The 20,510-nt window shown below is 43.8% G+C and overlaps 2 protein-coding genes across 8 annotated transcripts in view; one reads left to right on the forward strand and one right to left on the reverse strand.

Moving 5' to 3' along the window:
* Positions 1-3,367: 3,367 nt before the first annotated feature.
* Positions 3,368-6,612, forward strand: SAA1 (serum amyloid A1). The gene is made up of 4 exons (XM_068555487.1): positions 3,368-3,464; positions 3,793-3,884; positions 5,791-5,929; positions 6,320-6,612. The coding sequence occupies exons 2-4, from the start codon at positions 3,797-3,799 to the stop codon at positions 6,480-6,482; spliced, it is 390 nt and encodes a 129-aa protein (XP_068411588.1). The 5' UTR covers positions 3,368-3,464; positions 3,793-3,796; the 3' UTR covers positions 6,483-6,612.
* Positions 6,613-18,827: 12,215 nt separating this feature from the next.
* HPS5 (HPS5 biogenesis of lysosomal organelles complex 2 subunit 2) overlaps positions 18,828-20,510 on the reverse strand; it is a 45,484-nt gene continuing 43,801 nt past the window's right edge. For all 7 annotated transcript variants that reach the window (XM_068556491.1, XM_068556496.1, XM_068556494.1 and 4 more), the window contains one exon: positions 18,828-19,663. In XM_068556491.1, coding sequence (XP_068412592.1) covers positions 19,603-19,663 — 61 coding nt within the window. In that variant the 3' untranslated portion in view covers positions 18,828-19,602. The remainder of the gene's footprint in view (positions 19,664-20,510) is intronic.

A 20,510-nucleotide genomic window follows, 5' to 3' on the forward strand; every position in this document is an offset into this window, starting at 1 on the left:
ACAGTGCACATCATTTCAAAGCTTTTTCATTCTTCTTAACTTCCAAACTCTACCTACACACGACCTCTAACAGTCTCCTCCTTCATTCACTCATTGATTCATTCAATCAATAAAAAGAACCTGTTATAGTTGGGGTGCTGTGCTAGGTGTTAGAGATACAGCAGATTGTCAATAAGTCAGACAAGGTTCTCACCCCTGGGTTTTGTGCACTGTGGTGCCAAACTCAGAAATGCAAACAGGTAGAGAGTGATGAGTCCTGTGACAGGTAAAGACAGGTGTTCCTGGTTTCCCTCAATTCTCTATCCTCCATCTCAAAATACATCTTCCTCATCCTCTCTCCTTTCCTTCCCTTATCAGAGAAAGACCTGCTCTCCTACTACACCTGGGCAACCACATCCCTAGTGGTCCTGTGGACTCTTGGACCTTGGAGTATCTGTTATGCCCATCTTTCACTCTCAGTCACTCTCCCTTTGTTAACTCTCTCCCTCTATACTTTAACCCTCCCTCATCTTTAAATGAATTCTCCTTTGACCTTTGCATGTCTTAATTCATCCAATAATTCAACTAGTATTTAATGAGCGGTGATATCCAATTCCCCACTTACTTCAAGTCTACACTTTGGCAACTGAATGTGGTCTGAGAAAAACACACAACCACAGTGACTGGTCTCACTTTCAATTCATGGGCATTAACCTCGAGCTGCCTTGCAATCTGACTACACTTCCTCAGTTCATTCCCTGTGCCATTCTCCTAGATGATGATTTTTCACTTTTCTCCTGAAACTTCCAACACCTATTCCTCCTCCATCCTCCTCTCAGTTGATGACTTTGCTCCATATTTCACTGAAAAATAGAAGCAATCAGAAATGAACTTCCAGGGCTTCCCTGGTGGCGCAATTGTTGGGAGTCCACCTGTCAACGCAGAGGACACGGGTTCAAGCCCTGGTCTGGGAGGATCCCACATGCCACGGAGTGACTAAGCCTGTGTGTCACAACTACTGAGCCCATGTGCCACGACTACTGAAGCCTGCGCGCCTAGAGCCAGCGCTCTGCAACAAGAGAAGCCACCACAATGAGAAGCTCGCGCACTGCAACGAAGAGTAACCCCTTTTCACTGCAACCAGAGAAGAGCCAGCGCACAGCAATGAAGACCCAATGCAGCCAAAAATAAAATAAATAAAATAAATAAGTTTATTAAAAAAAAAAAAGAAATGAACTTCCACAAGGTCCCACCACCAAATCCACTGACTTACCTGCATTTATTCCCAGATACTCTGCTATCTCTCTGGTATGTGATATGTGTGATGTGTGTCAATATCTCTACCTAAGGCCACCCTTAGGTTTAGACCCTGCAGAAAACGGTGATGCCCATTGCCAGAGTGATCAAGACACACTAAACATTAATATCTGTTCAAAAATTTAACTGCAAACACAGTCTCATATTATCAGGGTGATAAAAAGTAAAGGCAATATAAACAGACGTCCATTTAACATGTTTGTGTGTGCGTGTGTGTGTGTTTCAATAATTGCATCATCTATAGCTTCAGACCATTGTTTACAACCATCTGTATACAGAATTTCCAGTGCCAGGTAGAAAAGACCGTCACCCAGCTCCTTGAAGTTGGACAGAGATTAATCTTAGATGTGTATTTTTTAAGTTATCCTGTCGCCAATATTCCTGTATATTTTGTTATACAAAAATTATTGGCATTATCTTTAAAAATTTTTTAATTTTTAAAGTTTACGGTGCGTATTTGTTGCAGTATAGGAAGAAAACAGAATTTGTGTTCGACTTTCTAGAGTAGTAGTGTGGATTTCACACAAGACACCGACTAATGGGCTCATTAATTATTAAAAAATTAGGCAATTGGTATTTTGTTTTATATTGTGTAGATATCATTGATAGATTGTTAAACAGGTGTTCGAGTATTTCTGATATTATTTGTAAAAATTGGCTAGGGAGGGATTATTATTTTTTCTCTTGTAATATAATTGATATTCAAAAATTTGCTACCCTTGACCCCCAAAAAACCACTGCTCCGCAACACACCGTCAGGAATGGATTAGATTTAGATAATGAGGGATGTCACTATTTGTGTTATATACTTATTGATTAATCACTACAACATAAACACCATGTGGCTAGAGACATCCAGCACCCAGGTGAGTGCTGGCATGTAGGGACAGCTCAGCAAGTAACTGTAGAATGAGTAAAGTAATGAAAGAGTGCCTGTTATTTACCAGATAGCATGATAAGCACTATATGTACAAAGGTGACAAGACAGACATGGTTTGTGTTAATTTAAATTTAAATTGGTCCTTGGAAGAGGTTTTTAAAAATAGTCCTATAAGGCAACTGGACTTGAGAAATTGTTTGCATTTCTTGTACTTTTTAATCTCCAGGTTAGGATGAGGCACAAGGGATTTTCCCTTGAGAGTTGAAAGCTCTGTTCATATATACACAGGCCTCATCTGCTGGGAAGACCCTGCTGATATTTTTGACTCACAGTGACACCCCACACACACCCCGACCAGGAAAATACAGCAGACACCTCCACCATTCCCCTGACTAGGAGCCTGGCACTTCCCCAGTTGGGCTGCCATTTTCTATAACAGCTGTTAACACCCCTCTGTCCTATTAGAGGTTTCTTAGAGTTTACACAGTAGCCCCTTGCACCAAAACACTCTCACTCCCACTATGATGCATCTCCAGGGTGCAGGAACTAGCAGGAACTCCCCTCTACTAGGATTACCCCCATCTCAAGAGCCAGCTTAGATAATACACCTCCTGTTGGCTAGGAGGTTGAGAGGGCTTTCTATTGCCTTGGAGCTGAAAGCTCAGCATAGGCACACAGAGAGGTGGAAAGTGCTCAGGGCACACATGTGATTCGGTGGAGCTGGACTGTCAGTTTTGAAGCTCAAGAATTTGGACATGAGCTCAAAGGATTTAATTTCTGACACATCTGCTGTCTGGTCCAGAAGGGACCATCCTGAGGAAACGACCAGGAAAGCAAGGTCCAGGCTGAAGGAACATCCTCTAACCACACACCTTCCAGCAGCCGGGGGGCCTCCATCCTGGAGCTCCACACCCTCTTCTCCGCAGCCCGGGTGGCCCGGGCCTCAGCACCTCCACCCCTGACAGTGGCCACCAGGCAGAACAGGCCTACCTATTTTCTCAGGGTTGCACAATGAGGAAAATGACCTGTGGATGAGGACAGCCATTGGACTCCAGTAAGTTACCCTTTGCAGTTTTGTAGGAGAAATGACCTGCAGGGACTCTCCCCCAGGCACCAGTCCAGCTTTCCTTCTCACCCCATGACCCCAGCAGGGATGGCTCAGTATAAATACAGCCACCTGTCCCCAGCAGGTCTGCTCCTCCGGTTTCAGGTGAGAAACTTCTCCAAGGAGTGATTTCTTTGAAAACACTTACTTTAATTCTTCTGTTTTGTATTTGTCCTGTATAAGGTGAGTGCTGGCAGAGTGGTGCATGGGAAATGCTTTTTGATTAATTACAGGCTGCTTTAGCAAGGCACGACTAGGCCCCAGCTGCCCTCTTCTTCCACCATAGACACCTTGGTGACCTCTTAGACAGTCTTGGGTTCAGGGTTGGTGGGTTCAGCACTGAGGGCTAGCGGCTCCGAGTGAGGTCCTACTGCAATGTTCCCTAGGAGGACCGCTGAGAGTCTAATGAGAACAAGTGGAAAAGAACAGATGGGCTCTCCTTGACATACAAATCCCAAAGTGGGTGTGCAAGGCTTGTCCGTGTCTCCCTGACCCTCTCCTTTCCTTTCAGCACAATGAAGCTTTTCACAGGCCTCGTTCTCTGCTCCTTGGTGCTGGGAGCCCACAGCCGATGGTTTTCCTTCCTTGGTGAGGCTTATGAAGGTAAGGCTGGTGGAGGGGGGATGGCACCCAAGGGCCTCTGGGATTCACCCTGAGCACTCTTAAGGGTTGGAGCTACTGTCTTAGGTGGTGCTGCCCTATGTGGTGGAAGGTGCCAGGTGTTTGGGGAGCTTTTATTCAGACAGATTGAAAACCACAGGATTTATGTCAATCAGTTACTAGAGAAAGAACAATCATCATTCCCAGCTGAAATGGAAGTTTGACTGGAAGACACAAAGTAAGTCTTGAAATGGTACAGCATTTCCCTCAGACCAATTGCATGAAGTAGGATGAAAGCTCTCCATCTATTTCCCTTCTCTTCTTCTCTCCCTCCATCCATTTCTCCCTTCTTCCCTCCCTTTCTCTCCTCCTTCCTTCCTTCCTTCCACTCTTCTTCTTCGCTTCCTTCTTACCTTCCATTTCCTAATTGGATAATTCAGGGACCTTCAGCTTAGCTCTTGCTCCTGCTTCCTATACTCAGTGACACTGTCCCTGGTTTAGTCTGTTTCCCACCCTTTTCTAGCCTTTTAACTGACAAAAAAACCCGTGTGCGACCGGGGGTGAACCTAATAACATATATCAAGCTTCCAGTAGGAACTCGGCCCTTACATGCACTTCAGGGTGACCAACTCTCCTGCTTTGCCCAGGTCTGAGGAGTTTTCCAGGACACTTTCAACGTTCACTGGGGCAGTTCCAGGAAAACAGGGGCAGTTCTGGTTAGGCTGGGACAGTTGGTCACCTACTTACCTGCAGAATATCTCCGTGAGGGAGGCATCTTCCCCCATCTGAAGGGGAGAAAACCGAGGCTTAGAGCAGCCGAGTCCATTGCCCAGGGACTAAGTGCCAGTCAGCAGGTGGCAGGACAGAAGTTTGAACCCAGCTGTGCATGAGGCCAAAGCTCTTGCTGGGTAGACTTGTCCTAGTACCACTTCTCAAGCTGAGGGCTAGTCAATCTCAGCTGCATGTTGGATTCACCTGGGGAGCAATGAAAACTATTGATGCCTGAGACCCACCCCAGAGAGTGTGAGGTAATTGGCCTGGGGTGTGAGGTAGGTCTCATGGGACTTTCAGTAACTCCCCAGATGATTGGAAAGTGTAACCAGGCTGAGGAAAAGACCCACTGCTCGAGGGCTTGCTTCCTCAAGCAGCCCACATCATCAATACCGTCCACTAGAAAGTTCTCAAGATGCCATTCACGTGTCTAACAGGCAGGGGAATCAAGTCACAATTAGCACATTCGTGCAGCAGGAATACATTTCTTAGGCGTCAGAGCAGAGGTGCTGCATGTCTGCCCCTTTCTCAGAATCTGTCTTCCATGTCACCTCCTCACTCACCCAAGTCCCCTGGATCTTATCCTATGCAGCTTCCTTTTGTAACAGTGGTTCGGGGCCAAGGCAATTTTGTGTCCTGGAGATATTTGGCAATGTTTGGAAACATTTTTGGTTGTCACACTTGGGGAATAGGTTGCCCATTAGTGGGTAGAAGTCAGGGATGCTGTTAAACGTGTTACAATACCCAGGACAGCCCTGAACAACAACGAATTACCTGGCTTAAAATTTCAATAGTATGAAGCTGAGGAATCCTGCCCTATAATGATGGCTCCCTTCTCTCCTTTAAACATATCACACAGAGCCCTAAGTGAGATGCAGTCCAGAGACAGCATCATAGGGGCCAGACAACCAGGTCCAACACAGCTGTGCCCCTCCCCCCATAACGACTCTCATTCGAGTTACCAGGAGCAGGAAACTAGGCACAAAGAATGCTCTTCTCAACCTATGGCACTCATGGTGCTATGGCCACAGGAGGAAACTGAGTCAGTGGAAGATTTTTCATTCCTTGATTCTTCTCTAAGGTGTGTCACAGCTTTCTGTCCACCTGATAATCCTTTCTCTATATGCATTCCTCCCAGGGGCTAAAGACATGTGGAGAGCCTACTCTGACATGAGAGAAGCCAATTACAAAAATTCAGACAAGTACTTCCACGCCCGGGGCAACCGTGACGCTGCCGAAAGGGGACCTGGGGGCGTCTGGGCTGCTAAAGTGATCAGGTACCAGGGGCCCTGAGGATGCAGGGGTGGGTGTGAGAGCCTCGGACAGCCAGGAGGGGCCAAGCCCTGGAGAACTTCCTGTAGGGCTGTGGCCTCTCCTCCTCTTATCCACCCTCACCCTCTGTGTCCTGTGCGGGGTCTGAGTGGCTGAAGAGCAGAGCGAGGCTGGTGGGACAGACGATTCCCAAGCCTCCCCCATGGGTGCTGTTCACCCAGCATAAGGGGACCCGCAGGGCTGAGGTGTGCTGAGCCCGGGCAGCCTCAGGCTTCATCCCCTCTTTCCTAGCTCCTGTCAGAGTCCTTGATTCCTTGGAAAGAGGAGAGATGGGGAGGGTGGGCTGTTGCTCGTCAGCCCTGGAGTAATCCCCTACCTGCCCTCCTCCATTCCAGCGATGCCAGAGAGAGTATTCCGAGAGTCACAGACTTTTTTAAACATGGAGACAGTGGCCACGGACTGGAGGACTCGAGGGCCGACCAGGCTGCCAATGAATGGGGCCGGAGCGGCAAAGACCCCAATCACTTCAGACCTGCCGGCCTGCCCGACAAGTACTGAGCTGCCTCTCATTCTGCTCAGGAGACGACGGGGCTGTGAGCCCCCAAGGGCAGGAACGCTGAGCTAGTGAGTTCTCTGTCCACAGATGCCAGCAGATCTAATAAATGCTTAAGAGATGGAATGTTGAAAACTGTGTGTTATTCTTTGATATAAGGACAGCCTGTCTGTTCCCAAGGGGTGATGGCTGGACACCCACGTGAAGGCCGAGTCTGTGCCTGTGTCTTGGGTGTCGGGGACACAATCTCAGCATCATGCAGGGCAGACACCCTGCTCCACCCCTTCCCCTAATCAGACCCGCTCCCCTCCAGGCCCCTCTGGTCACAGTGGTGCTCTTTCTAGGCCCTTCTGTATTCAGGCCTCTTCACTCCCTGGCAGTTGTGTCCTGTCAGCTTCTCTGCCCTGGGGTCTAGTCCCCTTAGTTTGTCCTCAGTGGTGTCTGTGTGCGGGCAGGGGACACAGCCTCGGGAGGACTGGATCGTGGAATCCTGCTCCAGCAACTGCACCTTGATCTTCTGTTCATTTCTCAGCAACACCTACAAATCCATCTATGAACCAATTTCTGTCTGTGCCATCCAGAAGTGCCTCCAAAGCAGCTTCCCTTCGCTCTATATTCCTTGCCTTATGCAAGTGTCCAGGAACAAACATGTCAAGAAACGGAGGCATAGGGACAACATCAAGATTAAGTATCAGGAGGTCTTGTATTGCATTGGATATGTATCAGGTCCTTGAGAAGAAGTCATTTTCCCTCCCTGGACCCTTCCCAACAGAGGAAAGCCAGCAGCATGTTACTTTTTTTTCCGGTCATGCCGCATGGCTTGTGGGATCTTAGTCCTCCCCCCAGGGATTGAACCCAGGCCCACGGCAGTGAAAGCTCCAAGTCTTAACCACTGGACTGCCACGCAAGTCCCAGCATGTTACTTCTTATTGAGGAAAACCGTGTCTAATAAAAGGGGTTTGGGCCTGTTAGAGCCCAGGAATTATGAGCGACTCTATAAATCACAAATTCCTAGATAAACCAAGAACCTTCTTCCTTGGATAAAAACTTTGGTTTTGGTGTTTGGTTTTTTCAGATTACAGATTCCAAGACCTAAAATGATCTAACACTTTAAAGAGTGGTGAATAGGGGCTTCCGTGGTGCAGTGGTTAAGAATCCGCCTGCCAATGCAGGGGACACGGGTTCGAGCCCTGGTCCGGGAAGATCCCACATGCCGCAGAGCAACTAAGCCCGTGCACCACAACTACTAAGCCTGCGCTCTAGAGCCCGTGAGCCACAACTATTGAGCCCACACGCCACAACTACTGAAGCTCACGCGCCTAGAGCCCGTGCTCCACAACAAGAGAAGCCACCGCAGTGAGAAGCCCACGCACCGCAACGAAGAGTAGCCCCCGCTCGACGCAACTAGAGAAAGCCCACGCACAGCAGCGAAGACCCAAGGTAGGCAAAAAAAAAAAAAAAAAAAAGAATGGTGAATAGACTTCTGTATCCAACTTTTATTTCAAGTAATAAAAAGGCTGATTATTAAATTTCTCCTATTTACAAAAATCTGGAGAACTTGCTTTATCCAAACTTTCAAGTCATCCTTTCTCCTGCTTTTCCTTTCTTTCCCCTCATTTTGCAAAAATCTATACCTTCAGCACCTGGGATAGAAATCTAATAGCGAACATTCTCGTAACAGGAGTCTCCTTACAACCTGGGGTCTGTTGAGACTTTACCACTAGAACCCTAAACTCAGCAGTGCTTTGAGCCTGTTCTTGCCAGCCAATCTGCCACCGCACTCTCCCTCATCCCAGTTATCCTGCCCCTGCTTTATTCTGTCACACTCACTTTTCTGAGACACAGCCTTAATCCTCCTTAAACCTCTTCTACGTACACCTCTGACAGTGCCTTCTGATGGGAACTGGATGAGAAAGTTCTCTTGTGACTAACTACCTTATAGACACACTTTTTCTTCCTCCTTGACAAGGAAATTAAACTTGTCTTTCCCCGATAGAGATCATTTCACCATTAGTCATCTCCCCTTAGGAGTGCTCCTCAATCCCACTTTCAGAGTACAAGTGTGTGCCGGTTATCAGTTTATTAACTCTGAGCTCCACATCCACCCTTCTTTGCCCCGCTTGTGATCCTGGAACTGGACCCTGTGATCATTTCTTCTGTGCCAGCTGGGCACGGTGTTAATCTCTGTCCTTTCAGGGCGCAGGAGGGACGTTGCAGGACACAAACACTTCCTGGTTTGTGCTTTCCTTCCGCCCAGCTCCTGTGGTGCTCTCCTCTTGCACAGGACACCCAGTGACACTCACGCCAGGGAGGAAAATGTGCTTGTTCCTCACATGGGCAAAACCTTGCAGAGTCCAGACAGTCAGTAACGGCTTTCCCAATAAAGCACCACATTGAAAACCCTGACTTCAATCCGCATCACTCTTCACTCTTGCACGTTTTCCTCTTCCTCTTTATAGTCAGACTTGTTGAAAACCTGCCCATCTGCACTTTCTGATTCCTCGCTTCTGACTCACACTTGAACCCACACCAGCCTGACCTCTGTCCCCACCACTCAGCAAAACAGCTCTGGTCACCACTGACCTCCATGTTGCCAAAACAATTGACATGTTTCTCTCCTTGTATCAGGAGGCCTCTGAGCCATGCTCAGCCCAGTTGTCCTCTCCCTCCTTCCTGGAAGGTTCTCTCTTGGCTTCACAGTACCACCCTCTCCTTTTGCTTCCCTTCAGTTTTCCTTTACCTCCTTAGCTGGGTCTTTTCATCTCCCCAAACTCTAAGTGTCCCTCAGACTTGGTTCTGGGCTCGCACTTTTTATTTCTCTGTATTCTCCCCAACAAGCGCAGCAAATAGTATCTACATGCTGACGGCTCTGAAACTTATATCTCCCCCTCAGAACCTGGTTCCCAAGCTCCGTGCTTGTTTATCTGATTGGCCTCCTGAAACCGCTGATTGGATGGCTTCCAGAGATCTCACACTCTGCACGTCCAAAGGGAACGCTCATCCCCCTCCAGGACTCTTCACCCCCAGGCCCCTCCAATTCAGCAAAGGACACGACTCTTCCCTCTGTGGCTCACCCCAGATATTGGGAAATGTGCTTGATGCTTCCCTTGCCTTTACCTCCACATCCAATCCACTAGCAAGCCCTGTGATTCTACTTCCAAAATTCATCTCTAGCCCATCAGCTTGGTCTCACGTGCACCTCCACGCTCCTGGCCACACCTGTTCTCACCTGGGTTCCTGCAACTGCTGTCTCAGTAGTCTCCCCATCTTCATGGCTTCCGCCTCTGCTTAAGTGTGACTGTATAGTTTATCATCTAAGCCAAGTCACCTTCCATTGTGAAAGGGGCATTATTGATAATTATACCTGGATGACAGGAATAAACTGGAACTGTCCTGGGCAAAATAGGCCTGTCTGTCTAGCATTCAGACTGATCTTTGCAAACCATAATCTGATCATGTGTCCCTTCTGCTTCAGACCCTTTAGCAGATCTGGTCCCTGGTCACCTTCCAGCATCATCTCATGCCACACCCTCCCAGCTCACTGCGTTCCAGCCACACTGGTCTTCCCTCAGTCCTACCAACAAGTCAAGCTCTAATTTACCAGGGTGTCTACACATGATATTGCCTTTGCCTGGAACACTCTTCCCACCTCCCCTTCACATGGCTGCTTCCTTCTTTCCTGTGCCTCTCACCTGAAATCCCTCTTCGGAAAGGCCTTCTCTGACTACTCTGAGTGACCTACCATGACTATTCTTTCTTTCTTAGCAATTATCAATATGTGGGATGATTTTATTCATTTCTCGGTTTACTTTTTCTGTTATTTGGGTGGTTTTTTGGTTTTGATTGTTTTCTTGGTCTGTCTTCCACCCTAGATTGTAACAATTTCTGTCTCATTTATCTAGCACCAAGAAAAGTATCTGGCACATAATAGGACTTCAACAAACACTTATTGAACATGTGAACGATTGAGAGAATTTATTTTTTAACTTACTAGTAAGAAGGGAATTTTTTCAAGGTAAGAGAAATGCATTACATTTCTTGTAAAACATATTTCCATTATACACATATACCACATTTTCTTTATCTATTTATCCATTGATGGACATTTAAGTACTTAGGTTGCTTCCATATCTTGGCTGTTGTAAATAATGCTGCAATTAACATGGGGTGCATGTATCTTTTAAAAAAATTTTTAAATTGAGGTATAGTTGATGTATATTATGTAAGTTTCAGGCGTACAACAGAGTGATTCACAATTTTTAAAGGCTATACTGCATTTATAGTTATTATAAAATATTAGCTATTATTCCCTGTGCATCCTTGTAGTTTATTTTATACATAGTAGTTTATACTTCTCAATCCCCTACCCCTATCATACCCTTCCCTCTCTCTACTAGTAACCACTAATTTGTTCTCTATATCATGAGTCTGTTGGGTTTTTTTGTTGTTGTTGTTATATTCAAGTTTGTTTTATATTTTAGATTCCACATGTAAGTATGTAAAAGTTCTCATCACAAGAAAAAAATTTCGTCACTGTGTATGGTAATTGATGTTAATTAGACTTATTGGGGTGATCATTTCACAATATGTACAAGTATCAAAACATTATGTTGTATAACTGAAACTAATGTAATGTGTTAATTATATCTCAATTAAAATAATAATAATAAAGGCCATTCTAATCAGCACCCAGAATCACTGGAAGAGAGGAACCAGAGAGCCTGAGCTTGTGTTTGATCCAGTTGGAGTCAAGTTCCCAGGCACAGAAAGTTTATTTAAGCCTAAATAAACTGAGAACAGAACAAGCTGTGAGACTGTCACCTGGGATCCTGCCAGAAATGCAAAATCTCAAGTTCTACCTCAGATCTACTATAGCAGCCAGGACCAGTTACATAAAGTGTGGTACCAGTGCCAAATAAAAATGTGTGGACCTTGTTCAGAAATTATTAAAAATTCTAAGATGGTGAAAGCAGGGCATTAACCAAGCACTGGGCCGTGCTAAGCATGGGGCTCTGCACAGCTGCACAAGCCTCATGCCACAAAGATGGGCAGTTTCCTAGGAAAAGCTACACAGACAGCCAGGGGATTAAAAACTCTGATACAAAGTCACTAAACCCAGGCTTTGCCTATTAGTATCAGATAAAATCATGCTTAGATTGCTAGAAGACTATATCAACTTGAATATTCAGATTGATTCAGAGTCGTCCATCTGGAATAATGTATTATTACCTGGGGAAGATGGGAAAAGCACAATCTGGGAAAACATTTTCTGTATTTAGGACACGGCGGTGCCAGTTAGTATTTTTCTGAACCCTCTGGGAAGAAATGCCAAGCAGGAATTTTCCAAGCCTCTCTGGTGGTTTGTATTTGATCCACTAGACCAGGGTTGACTGGGAACTCCAGGCTGGTCACCTCTGCACAGCAGCGTTGTGTTGTAATTCTGTACTGTTGCTCAAGAAGTGTCATGGTATCCAGATTTCTTCTAAATGAAGGGGAGGGAAAAGCTGGGTTTTGCTCTGACCTTACTCTAAAGTTACTGTTCCTGGTGCAAGGGATGATTTCAGCCCCTTGTGCCAGAAAATGGTTAAGATGGTAAATTTTATGATATCTTTAGTTTACAATTAAAAAAACCAACTTGACATGTGGAACCTGAAGAAACAGAACCCTGGTGGAATTTCAGCAGGTGGACCCTGGGGCAAAGGGCAGCTCAGGGTTGACTGAGCAGGGGCACAACCGGAGGGCAAGTGCAGAGCGTGTCCAAGAACAGAGCCCAGGAGGAGAGACAAACGTGGGCTCTGAAACTGAAAACAAGAGTCCGGGAACAAGTCACGGCCTTGTCGACAAAAAAATTTTAATCAGTAGTCAATCCAAGAAAGAAATAGAGAATTTTATTCCAGCCAATATGAAGATTATAACTCAGGAGACAGTCTTTCAGAAAGCTCTGAGGGGAATTCCCTGGTGGTCCAGTGGTTAGGACTCTGCCCTTTCACAGCCGAGGACTCGGGTTCGATCCCTGGTCAGGGAACTAAGATCCTGCAAGCCATTCCACCCATTAGAGGTCAGAGCAGTTATATAAGTTTTTGAGGCAAAGGGTTATACATCAAAGTGACATCTTGACTATGTAGTCCAACAGGCAAGTAGTGGGTCATTGTGATTCCCTACAGGATTAAAAGGAAATGTTAACTCCTAAAGAGTTACCTTGCTGGTGCCAGGAGGAAATGGCTTTTTTTTTTTCTTTTTGGCAAGTAGGCATTCCTGTGTCTTTTAAGGGAACCTAGTTAATGTGTAATACAGATGCACAATGTACACTGAAGGGGAGGGGATAGTGGTTCAAAAAGCAGGGAAAATTTTACGTTAGATTTTTTTTCTTGTCCTGCCTTAAAATAATTTTGTTTCATCAGTTTAAACGTCAAGCTCAAGGATTTGGGCTTCATTTTGAAAGCAAAGGAGAGCCACCGAAAGTTTCTGATTGGGAAGTGGCTTAAGGCTATGCCTCAGAGGACAAGGATTCTGACAATATATCTCCAGTTAACTTCCCATGAGGCCCAGGGAATCACTCTTTCTCAGGGGCCTAGGTTTATCTACAAACTAGGATAACTCTACATCTAAATTTAGGAATAACATGGGGGTAGGAGACAAGCTGAAGGAGGTAAACTTAGTCCTTAGATCTACAAGTTCCAGGTCTGGGGCAGGATCCCAGCGTCTGTATTTTTAACGAGCTCCTGTGATGATTCTGATGCATGGCAAGTTCGTGAATCACCCGACTGGGTGATACTTAATGCTGGTTCCACTGTGATGTGCTGAGACTCAGTGGTGGTGGTGGTGGGGAAGGCAGTGTTTAGAAGTGTTAACAAGAAAACCACAGGCCCAAAATGGTGTCACTTGTGCTCCCATGATACCAAGCCTAGAGTTAATACTTGACTTAGTTGCAGTTTCAACCCTCCCCAGAAATGTAATCTTAACCAGTGGAATTGTCAGCACCAAAGAGGTAATCTGCATGTGGGCCCTCTCCATCCACGCCCCCGACCCCAGAAGAGGTAACATGCATGATAAAAGTTTTGATGATCCCTTTCCCCCAAAAAGAAGATATCCTGACCTAGAAATAATCTTTTTTCTTTTGTTAATAACTCCCTTGTCCCACCCTTCTTCCTATAAAAGCTCTCCGTTTCGTACACCCGCTCAGAGCACTCTTCTAGTTGCTAGATGGGATGCTGTTTGATTCATGAGTTGTTGAATAAAGCCAACTAGACCTTCAAATTTACTGTTGAACTTTGTTTTTTTAACAGAAGTGAAGAAAGTTCCCTGAAGACTGATGTAACTGTCTCGGCAAGAAGTAATGAGAATGTGGGATGGTGGCAATAGAGAATGGAAAAATAAATGACTAACGGAAAAACACCACCAATGTAGAATTGAGGGAATTTACCTAGTAACTGGAAGTGAGGGTTGAGGAAGGGGGCAAGGATGACAACAAGGTTTTGAGCCTTGGCCAGGGCAGTGACAAATTAAATACATGCAAGGAAATTATTTCAAATTTGGTCTTCCCACTCTCTTTCATTCATGAAAACCAATTTACATGGCTCTGATCACTATTGGGTGAAACGATTTTCCAAATCTTTCAAACGACAACTAATATTTATTACCCAGACACTATGCCACAGGCACTATGCTCTGCATTTTAGTCTCATTTAATTGTCACTATGAGGTAGCTCTGGTTCACATTCATTATCTCATTTAATCCTCAAACTACCCCCAAGGGGACTGCTACTATTATCCATATTTGACAGATGAGGAAGCTGAAATTTGGAGAAACAAAGGAACTTACCTAAGGTCATCTAGATAAAGAGCAGACATTCAAAGCCAGATAGTCTGCCTCAGAACCTGCCAACTAAAATTTGGCATTGCCATCTACCTCTACAAGGATTAAATCATGAGCCACTGCAGCTGCTGATCTTCAACACCCCCTGAAAGGAGGTCAGGGTGGAGATCAGGAATGAGGCACTCTGTGATCTGGGAAAAATTGGCAAAACAGGTTTTCATATAGTTAGATATTTTCAGGAGATTTTATGAGCTCCAATTCTTGCATCTACTCACATCTAGAAAAGTACTAAAATCATTAACTGTGACATCTGCTCCTCCTGACTAGCAGCAAGCCTCTGCCCAAGTGCATGCTTGACTGCACGCACCACCCCCCTTCACTATAATCATTTACAACATTGACCTTCCCCCAACCTCTTTGGAGCAGTTTCTCAGAGCTATCTGAAATGCTGTCTCCCGGGCAGTAGTCCTCATTTTGCCCTAAATAAAACTTAACTCACAATTCTCACATTGTGCTTTTTTTTTTTTTTCAGTTGACAAACCCAAGCCCTAAGCCACTATGATACCCTGAAGCCCTGTTAAACACCAGTCAAGTCTGGATGCAAAAATAAAAGTGAGGCAACCATGAATCAATCTATCATTTTTAGGCAAGTGAAAGATTACAAGTTGTATTTGAAAACACTGCCTAATATCCAAGAAGACTGTTCAAATTTAAATGTTTAACTGAATGGGATTTTTGTTTGTTTTCCTTAGAAAATAAATTCAGATGATGCGGAGTTTCTGGGGGGGGGGGTTTGTTTTGTTTTAATGCTAGAAAATTCTGTTACCCTTTAGGTAAATGAGGATTGCTGTAACGTGCCCTAGAAAGATCTGTCGGGAAATGATTGCCCAATTGTGCCAGTTCAGAGTGTCTCCTCCTCCTGAGATTTCCTCCACACCCTCTTTTGGACAGTCATTGTGTAATGACAAAAGCTGAAAGTGACAGGAGGGCTCTCACCCTTTACCTTATAGACTTACAGTCAACTTAATCCAATACAGCCACAATCCAGCTTAACTAGTGGGAAGGTGTGATATTGTGATAAGAAATTTATATTTGGTCTTCATCTTCTTTCCTGGCACAGAGTTCCTAAAACCCTTGGAATTTCCAAGGTGATGAGAGGGAGAAAAGTGTCTTTCATTATGTTAATGAGGTGAGTTTTGGACCACACCTAAGGATGGGGGCTGGCTGCCAGTGGAGCCAACCATGTGATTAGAGAGTTGGAACTTTCAGTCCCACTCTTGACACTGGCCACTGGCAACCGAACTCAACCTCCAGCCCATCTCTGTTCTCAATGCTGCCGCTGCTTTATCTAGAGCTTCCAGTCGGTGAACATGTGGAGATTGGTCTAGAGTGGCACTGGGAGAGGGCATGGAAGCTCCTTGCCCCTTCCCCATACCTTACCCTTCCAGCCAGCTGTTCCTGAGCCTTTTATAATAAACTGATAATCTAAGTAAGTAAAATGTTTCTCTGAGTTCTGTGACCCACTCTAGCAAATTAATTGAACTCAAGGAGCAGGTCACGGGAACCTCTGATTTATAGCCAGTTGGTCAGAAGTACAGGCATACCTTGGAGATATTGTGGGTTCGGTCCCCAGACAGCAATAAAGTGAGTCACATGAATTTTTTGGTTTCCCAGTGCATATAAAAGTTATGTTTACACTATACTATAGTCTATGAAGCGTGCAATAGCATTGTCTTAAAAAACAATGTATATACCTTAATTTAAAACTGCTTTATTGCTAAAAAAAATGCTAACTATCTTCTGAGCCTTCAGCAAGTTGTAATCTTGTTGCTGGTGGAGGGTCCTGCCTCCATGTTGATGGTAGCTCACTGATCAGCATGGTGTTTGCTAAAGTTGGGGCAGCTGTGGCAATTTCTTAAAATAAGACAACAATGAAGTTTGGCAGATCACTGACTCTTCCTTCTCTTCCTTTCACAAATGATTTCTCTGTAGCATGCAATACTGTTTGATAGCATTTTACCCACAGTAGAACTTCTTTCAAAATTAGAGTCATTTTTCTCTCAACCCTGCCACTGCTTTATTAACTAAGTTTATGTAATATTTTAAATCATTTGTTGTCATTTCAACAATCTTCACAGCAATCTTCACCAGGAGTAGATTCCACTTTCTTTGCTCACCCATAAGAAGCAACTCCTCATCCATTAAAAGTTTTACCATGAGATTGCAGCAATTCAGTCATATCTTCAGGCTCCACTTCTAATTCTAGTTCTCTTGCTATTTCCACCACATGTGCAATTACTTCCTCCACCGAAGTCTTGAACCCCTCAAAGTCATCCATGAGGATGAGTCAACTTCTTCCAAACTTCTATTAATGTTAATATGTTGACCTCTTCCCATGAATCACGAATGTTCTTAATGGCATCTAGAATGGTGAATCCTTTCCAGAAGGTTTCCAATTTACTTTGCACAAATCATCGGAGGAATCATTATCTATGGTAGCTATAGTCTTACAAAATGTATTTCTTAAAAAATAAGACTTGAAAGTTGAAATTACTCCTTGATCCATGGGCTGCAGAATGAATGTTGTATTAGCAGGCATGTAAACATTAAACTTGATGTACAATTCCATCAGAGCTCTTGGGCAACCAGGTGCATTGTCAGTGAGCAGTAATATTTTGAAAGGAATCTTTTCTTCTGAGTGGTAGGTCTCAGCAGTGAGCTTAAAATATTCATTAAACCATGTTGTAAACACTTGTGCTGTCATCCAGGCTTTGTTGTTCCGTTTATAGAGCACAGGCAGAGTAAACTTAGCATAATTCTTAAGGGCCCTAGGATTTTCACCATGGTAGATAAGCATTGGCTTCAACTGAAAGTCACTACTTGCATTAGCCTCTAACAGGCGAGGAAGCCTGTCCTTTGAAGCTCTGAAGCCAGGCATTGACTTCTCCTCTCTAGCTATGCAAAGTACTAGATGGCATCCTTTTCCAATATAAGGCCATTTTTTCTACACTGAAAATCTGTTGTTTAGTGTAGCCACCTTCATTAATGATCTTAGCTAGATCTTCTGGATAACTTGCTGCAGCTTCTACATCAGCACTTGCTGCTTCACTTTTATGACGACTGCTTCTTTCCTTAAACCTCATGAACCAACCTCTGCTAGCTTCAAACTTTTCTTCTGTAGCTTCCTCACCTCTCTCAGCCTTCACAGAATTGAAGAGTTAGGGCCTTGCTCTGGATTAGGCTCTGGCTTACGAGAATGTTGTGACTGGTTTCATCTTCTATCCAGACTACTAAAACTTTCTCCGTATCAGCAATAAGGCTCTTTCACTTTTTTCTCATTCTTGTATTCACTGGAGTAGCACTTTCAATTTCTTTCATGTACTTTTCCTTTACATTCACAATTTGGCTATTTGATGCAAGAGGCCTAGCTTTCAGCCTATCTCAGCTTTCAACATGCCTTTCTCACTTAGCTTAATCATTTCTAGCTTTTGCTTTAAAGTGAGAGATGTGCAACTCTTCCTTTCACTTGAATACTTAAGAGGCCATTATAGGGTTACTAATTGGCTTAATTCCAATATTGCTGTGTATCAGGGAATAGGGAAGCCTGAGGAGAGGGAGAGAGATGGGGAACGGCCAGTTGGAGCAGTCACAACACACATTTCTCGATTAAGTTCACCATCATACATGGGTGCAGTGGTGCCACAAAACAATTACAATAGTAACATCAAAGATCACAGATCACAGATCACCCTGACAAATAACGAGAGTGAAAAAGATTGAAGTATTGCAAGAATCATGAAAATGTGACAGAGACACAAAGTAAGGAAATGCTGTTGGAAAAATTGTACTGATAGACTTACTGAACACAGGGTTGCCACAAACTTTCAATTTGTTAAAAAAAAAAAAAAGAAAGAAAGAAAGAAAAAGAAAAACACAGTATCTGTGAAGCACAATAAAGCAAAGAGGTATGCCTGTACAGTTAACAACCTGGACTTCTGACTGGCATCTGAAGTGGGGGCAGTTTTGTGGTTCTGAGCCCCTAACCTGTGAAATTGGATGCTATCTCCAGGGAGATACTTTCAATTGAGTTGAATTGTAGGACACCCAGCTGGTGTTGAAGAATTGCTCGGCATGGGGAGACACCCCACACACACTCTGCCACACACTGGTGACCAAAATTGTTAGGGTTTCCACACTTGCCAAAATGCTAAGAAGCTTTGTGAAGCCTCCCTTCTCTGATCATCTCTTCAACTAATCTGGTTACGTCATATCCAAATGTCACATGGAAGTATGACAGCAATTTGTGTCTATAGTTCTCTGGCTGTGTTATAAATGAAAGAAAGAAGTGAATCATTCAGTGTACCCAACACTTTGCTTATTCCACACTGAGTATGCACCACACCTTCCTGCAAATTGCTCACTATAAACCTCATGTCTACATTCTACTCAAATAAATTTTTAAATTAGATTTTACATTTATTATTAATATAATATGCTGTGTAAGTATACAGGAGCCTGAAAATGGCAATCTAGTACTTGGCTTAAATAATACAAGCACTTGCTGCAATCTTTATCAGTACTCAGCCTTCCTTTATTATGGCTTTTAAAAAACAAATTTTAAAAGTGCATGATTCCTTTAGACTGCTGTTTAGGAAAGACTGGAGTAAAACATTTCCAGTAATGAATTAGTTGTATATAGGTTCAGATTAAAAAATGTCAAGCACTGGGAAAAAAATACATTTTAAATTAGCTCAATTTAAATATGGGGCCATTTCATTTAAACATCTGATTTGAATCTTCAGTGTTTCACTCATTTTATGTGTTAATTCCATTATACCAGATCTTACTTTGGTAATTTCTCAAGTGTCCCAGAGAAGATAAAAAAGGAATTCAATTTCTGTCAATTACATTGTATGTCTTCATGTGACCAGGATGAGAAACTTCTGCTCCCTACATGGCAGTCACGACAGGAGAAGAATTCCCCCAGTCCACCAGCAAGGAACAAATAACACTGTTGTTCAGAATAAGGACTGCATAGCTGGGGATATTCACGTTCTGATTCCTTCCAGAGCACTTCATTTCAGCAAACAAGGACTGATTCCTTTCAAAATTCAACTTCAGTTGAAAAACACTGAGGTACAGATAGAGCCACAAATGCAGAGGTTACAGACATGGACAAAAGTGCTCCCAATAAGGTGGCAGGGATCTCAGGTGGGGCCTTTCCTTCAATAACAAATGCATTCAGAAGGTTCCGGAGCACGATTCAGTTTTTCTCAAAATGTCATGACACCCTGCTGAATCTTCTTCAATTAGGCCTGCTGAGACCAGAGAAACCGATCACATTTTTCAAGCATGCTTTGTATCAAGGCTCTGAAATCCCAAAGAAAAGAAACAGGCAAATTTAGCTGTCATTGTTCATTCTTTTCAGAAGAAAGGATTAAAAAAGCTGACTGACTCTGTGCATCAAAAGACACAATCAACAGAGTGAAAAGGCATCCTGTGAATATGGCATCCTGTCCTATACAATAGGAGAAAATATTTGCAAATCACATATCTGAGAGGTTAATATTGAGAATATGTAAAGAACTCATATGACAAAAAACAAATAATGCAATTTAAAAATGGGCAAAAGACTTGAACAGGTATTTCTCCAAAGATGACATTTAAATGGCCAACGAGCATATGAAAAGATGTTCAACATCAATAATCACTAGGGAAATGCAAATAAAAACCACAATGAGATATCACCTCATGCGCATTAGGATAGCTACTATCCAAAAAAACAAAACAAAACAAAAATCAAAACAAAAAAACCAGAAAATAACTAGGGTTGGTGGGGATGTGCTATAATTGGTGGGAATGTAAAATGGTGCAGGCTCTATGGAAAACAGTATGAAGGTTCCTCAAAAAATTAAAAATAGAAGTACCATCTGATCCAGCAATTCCACACCTGGGTATACACCCAAAAGAACTGAAAGCAGGGTCTCAGTGAGATATCTGTATACTCATGTTCATAGCAGCATTACTCACAATAGCCAAGAGGTGGAAGCAACCCAAGGGTCTATCAACAGGTGAGTGGATAAACAAAATGTGGTTACATACATACAATGAAATATTGTTCAGCCTTAGAAAGGACGGAAACGCTGACAAATGCTATAACATGGATGAACCTTAAGGACGTTATGCTAAGTGAAATAAGCCAGTCACAAAAAGACAA

This window comes from Eschrichtius robustus, chromosome 11 (assembly GCF_028021215.1).
Source record: "Eschrichtius robustus isolate mEscRob2 chromosome 11, mEscRob2.pri, whole genome shotgun sequence".
NCBI lineage: Eukaryota > Metazoa > Chordata > Mammalia > Artiodactyla > Eschrichtiidae > Eschrichtius > Eschrichtius robustus.

What these genes read in the sequence shown, in the direction of transcription:
- SAA1 (XM_068555487.1), top strand. Translation starts at nt 3,797, where the DNA reads ATGAAGCTTTTCACAGGCCTCGTTCTCTGCTCCTTGGTGCTGGGAGCC. An exon ending in CCTTGGTGAGGCTTATGAAG is followed by an intron (nt 3,885 to 5,790) that starts GTAAGGCTGGTG and finishes CATTCCTCCCAG; the next exon opens with GGGCTAAAGACATGTGGAGA. An exon ending in TGGGCTGCTAAAGTGATCAG is followed by an intron (nt 5,930 to 6,319) that starts GTACCAGGGGCC and finishes CCTCCATTCCAG; the next exon opens with CGATGCCAGAGAGAGTATTC.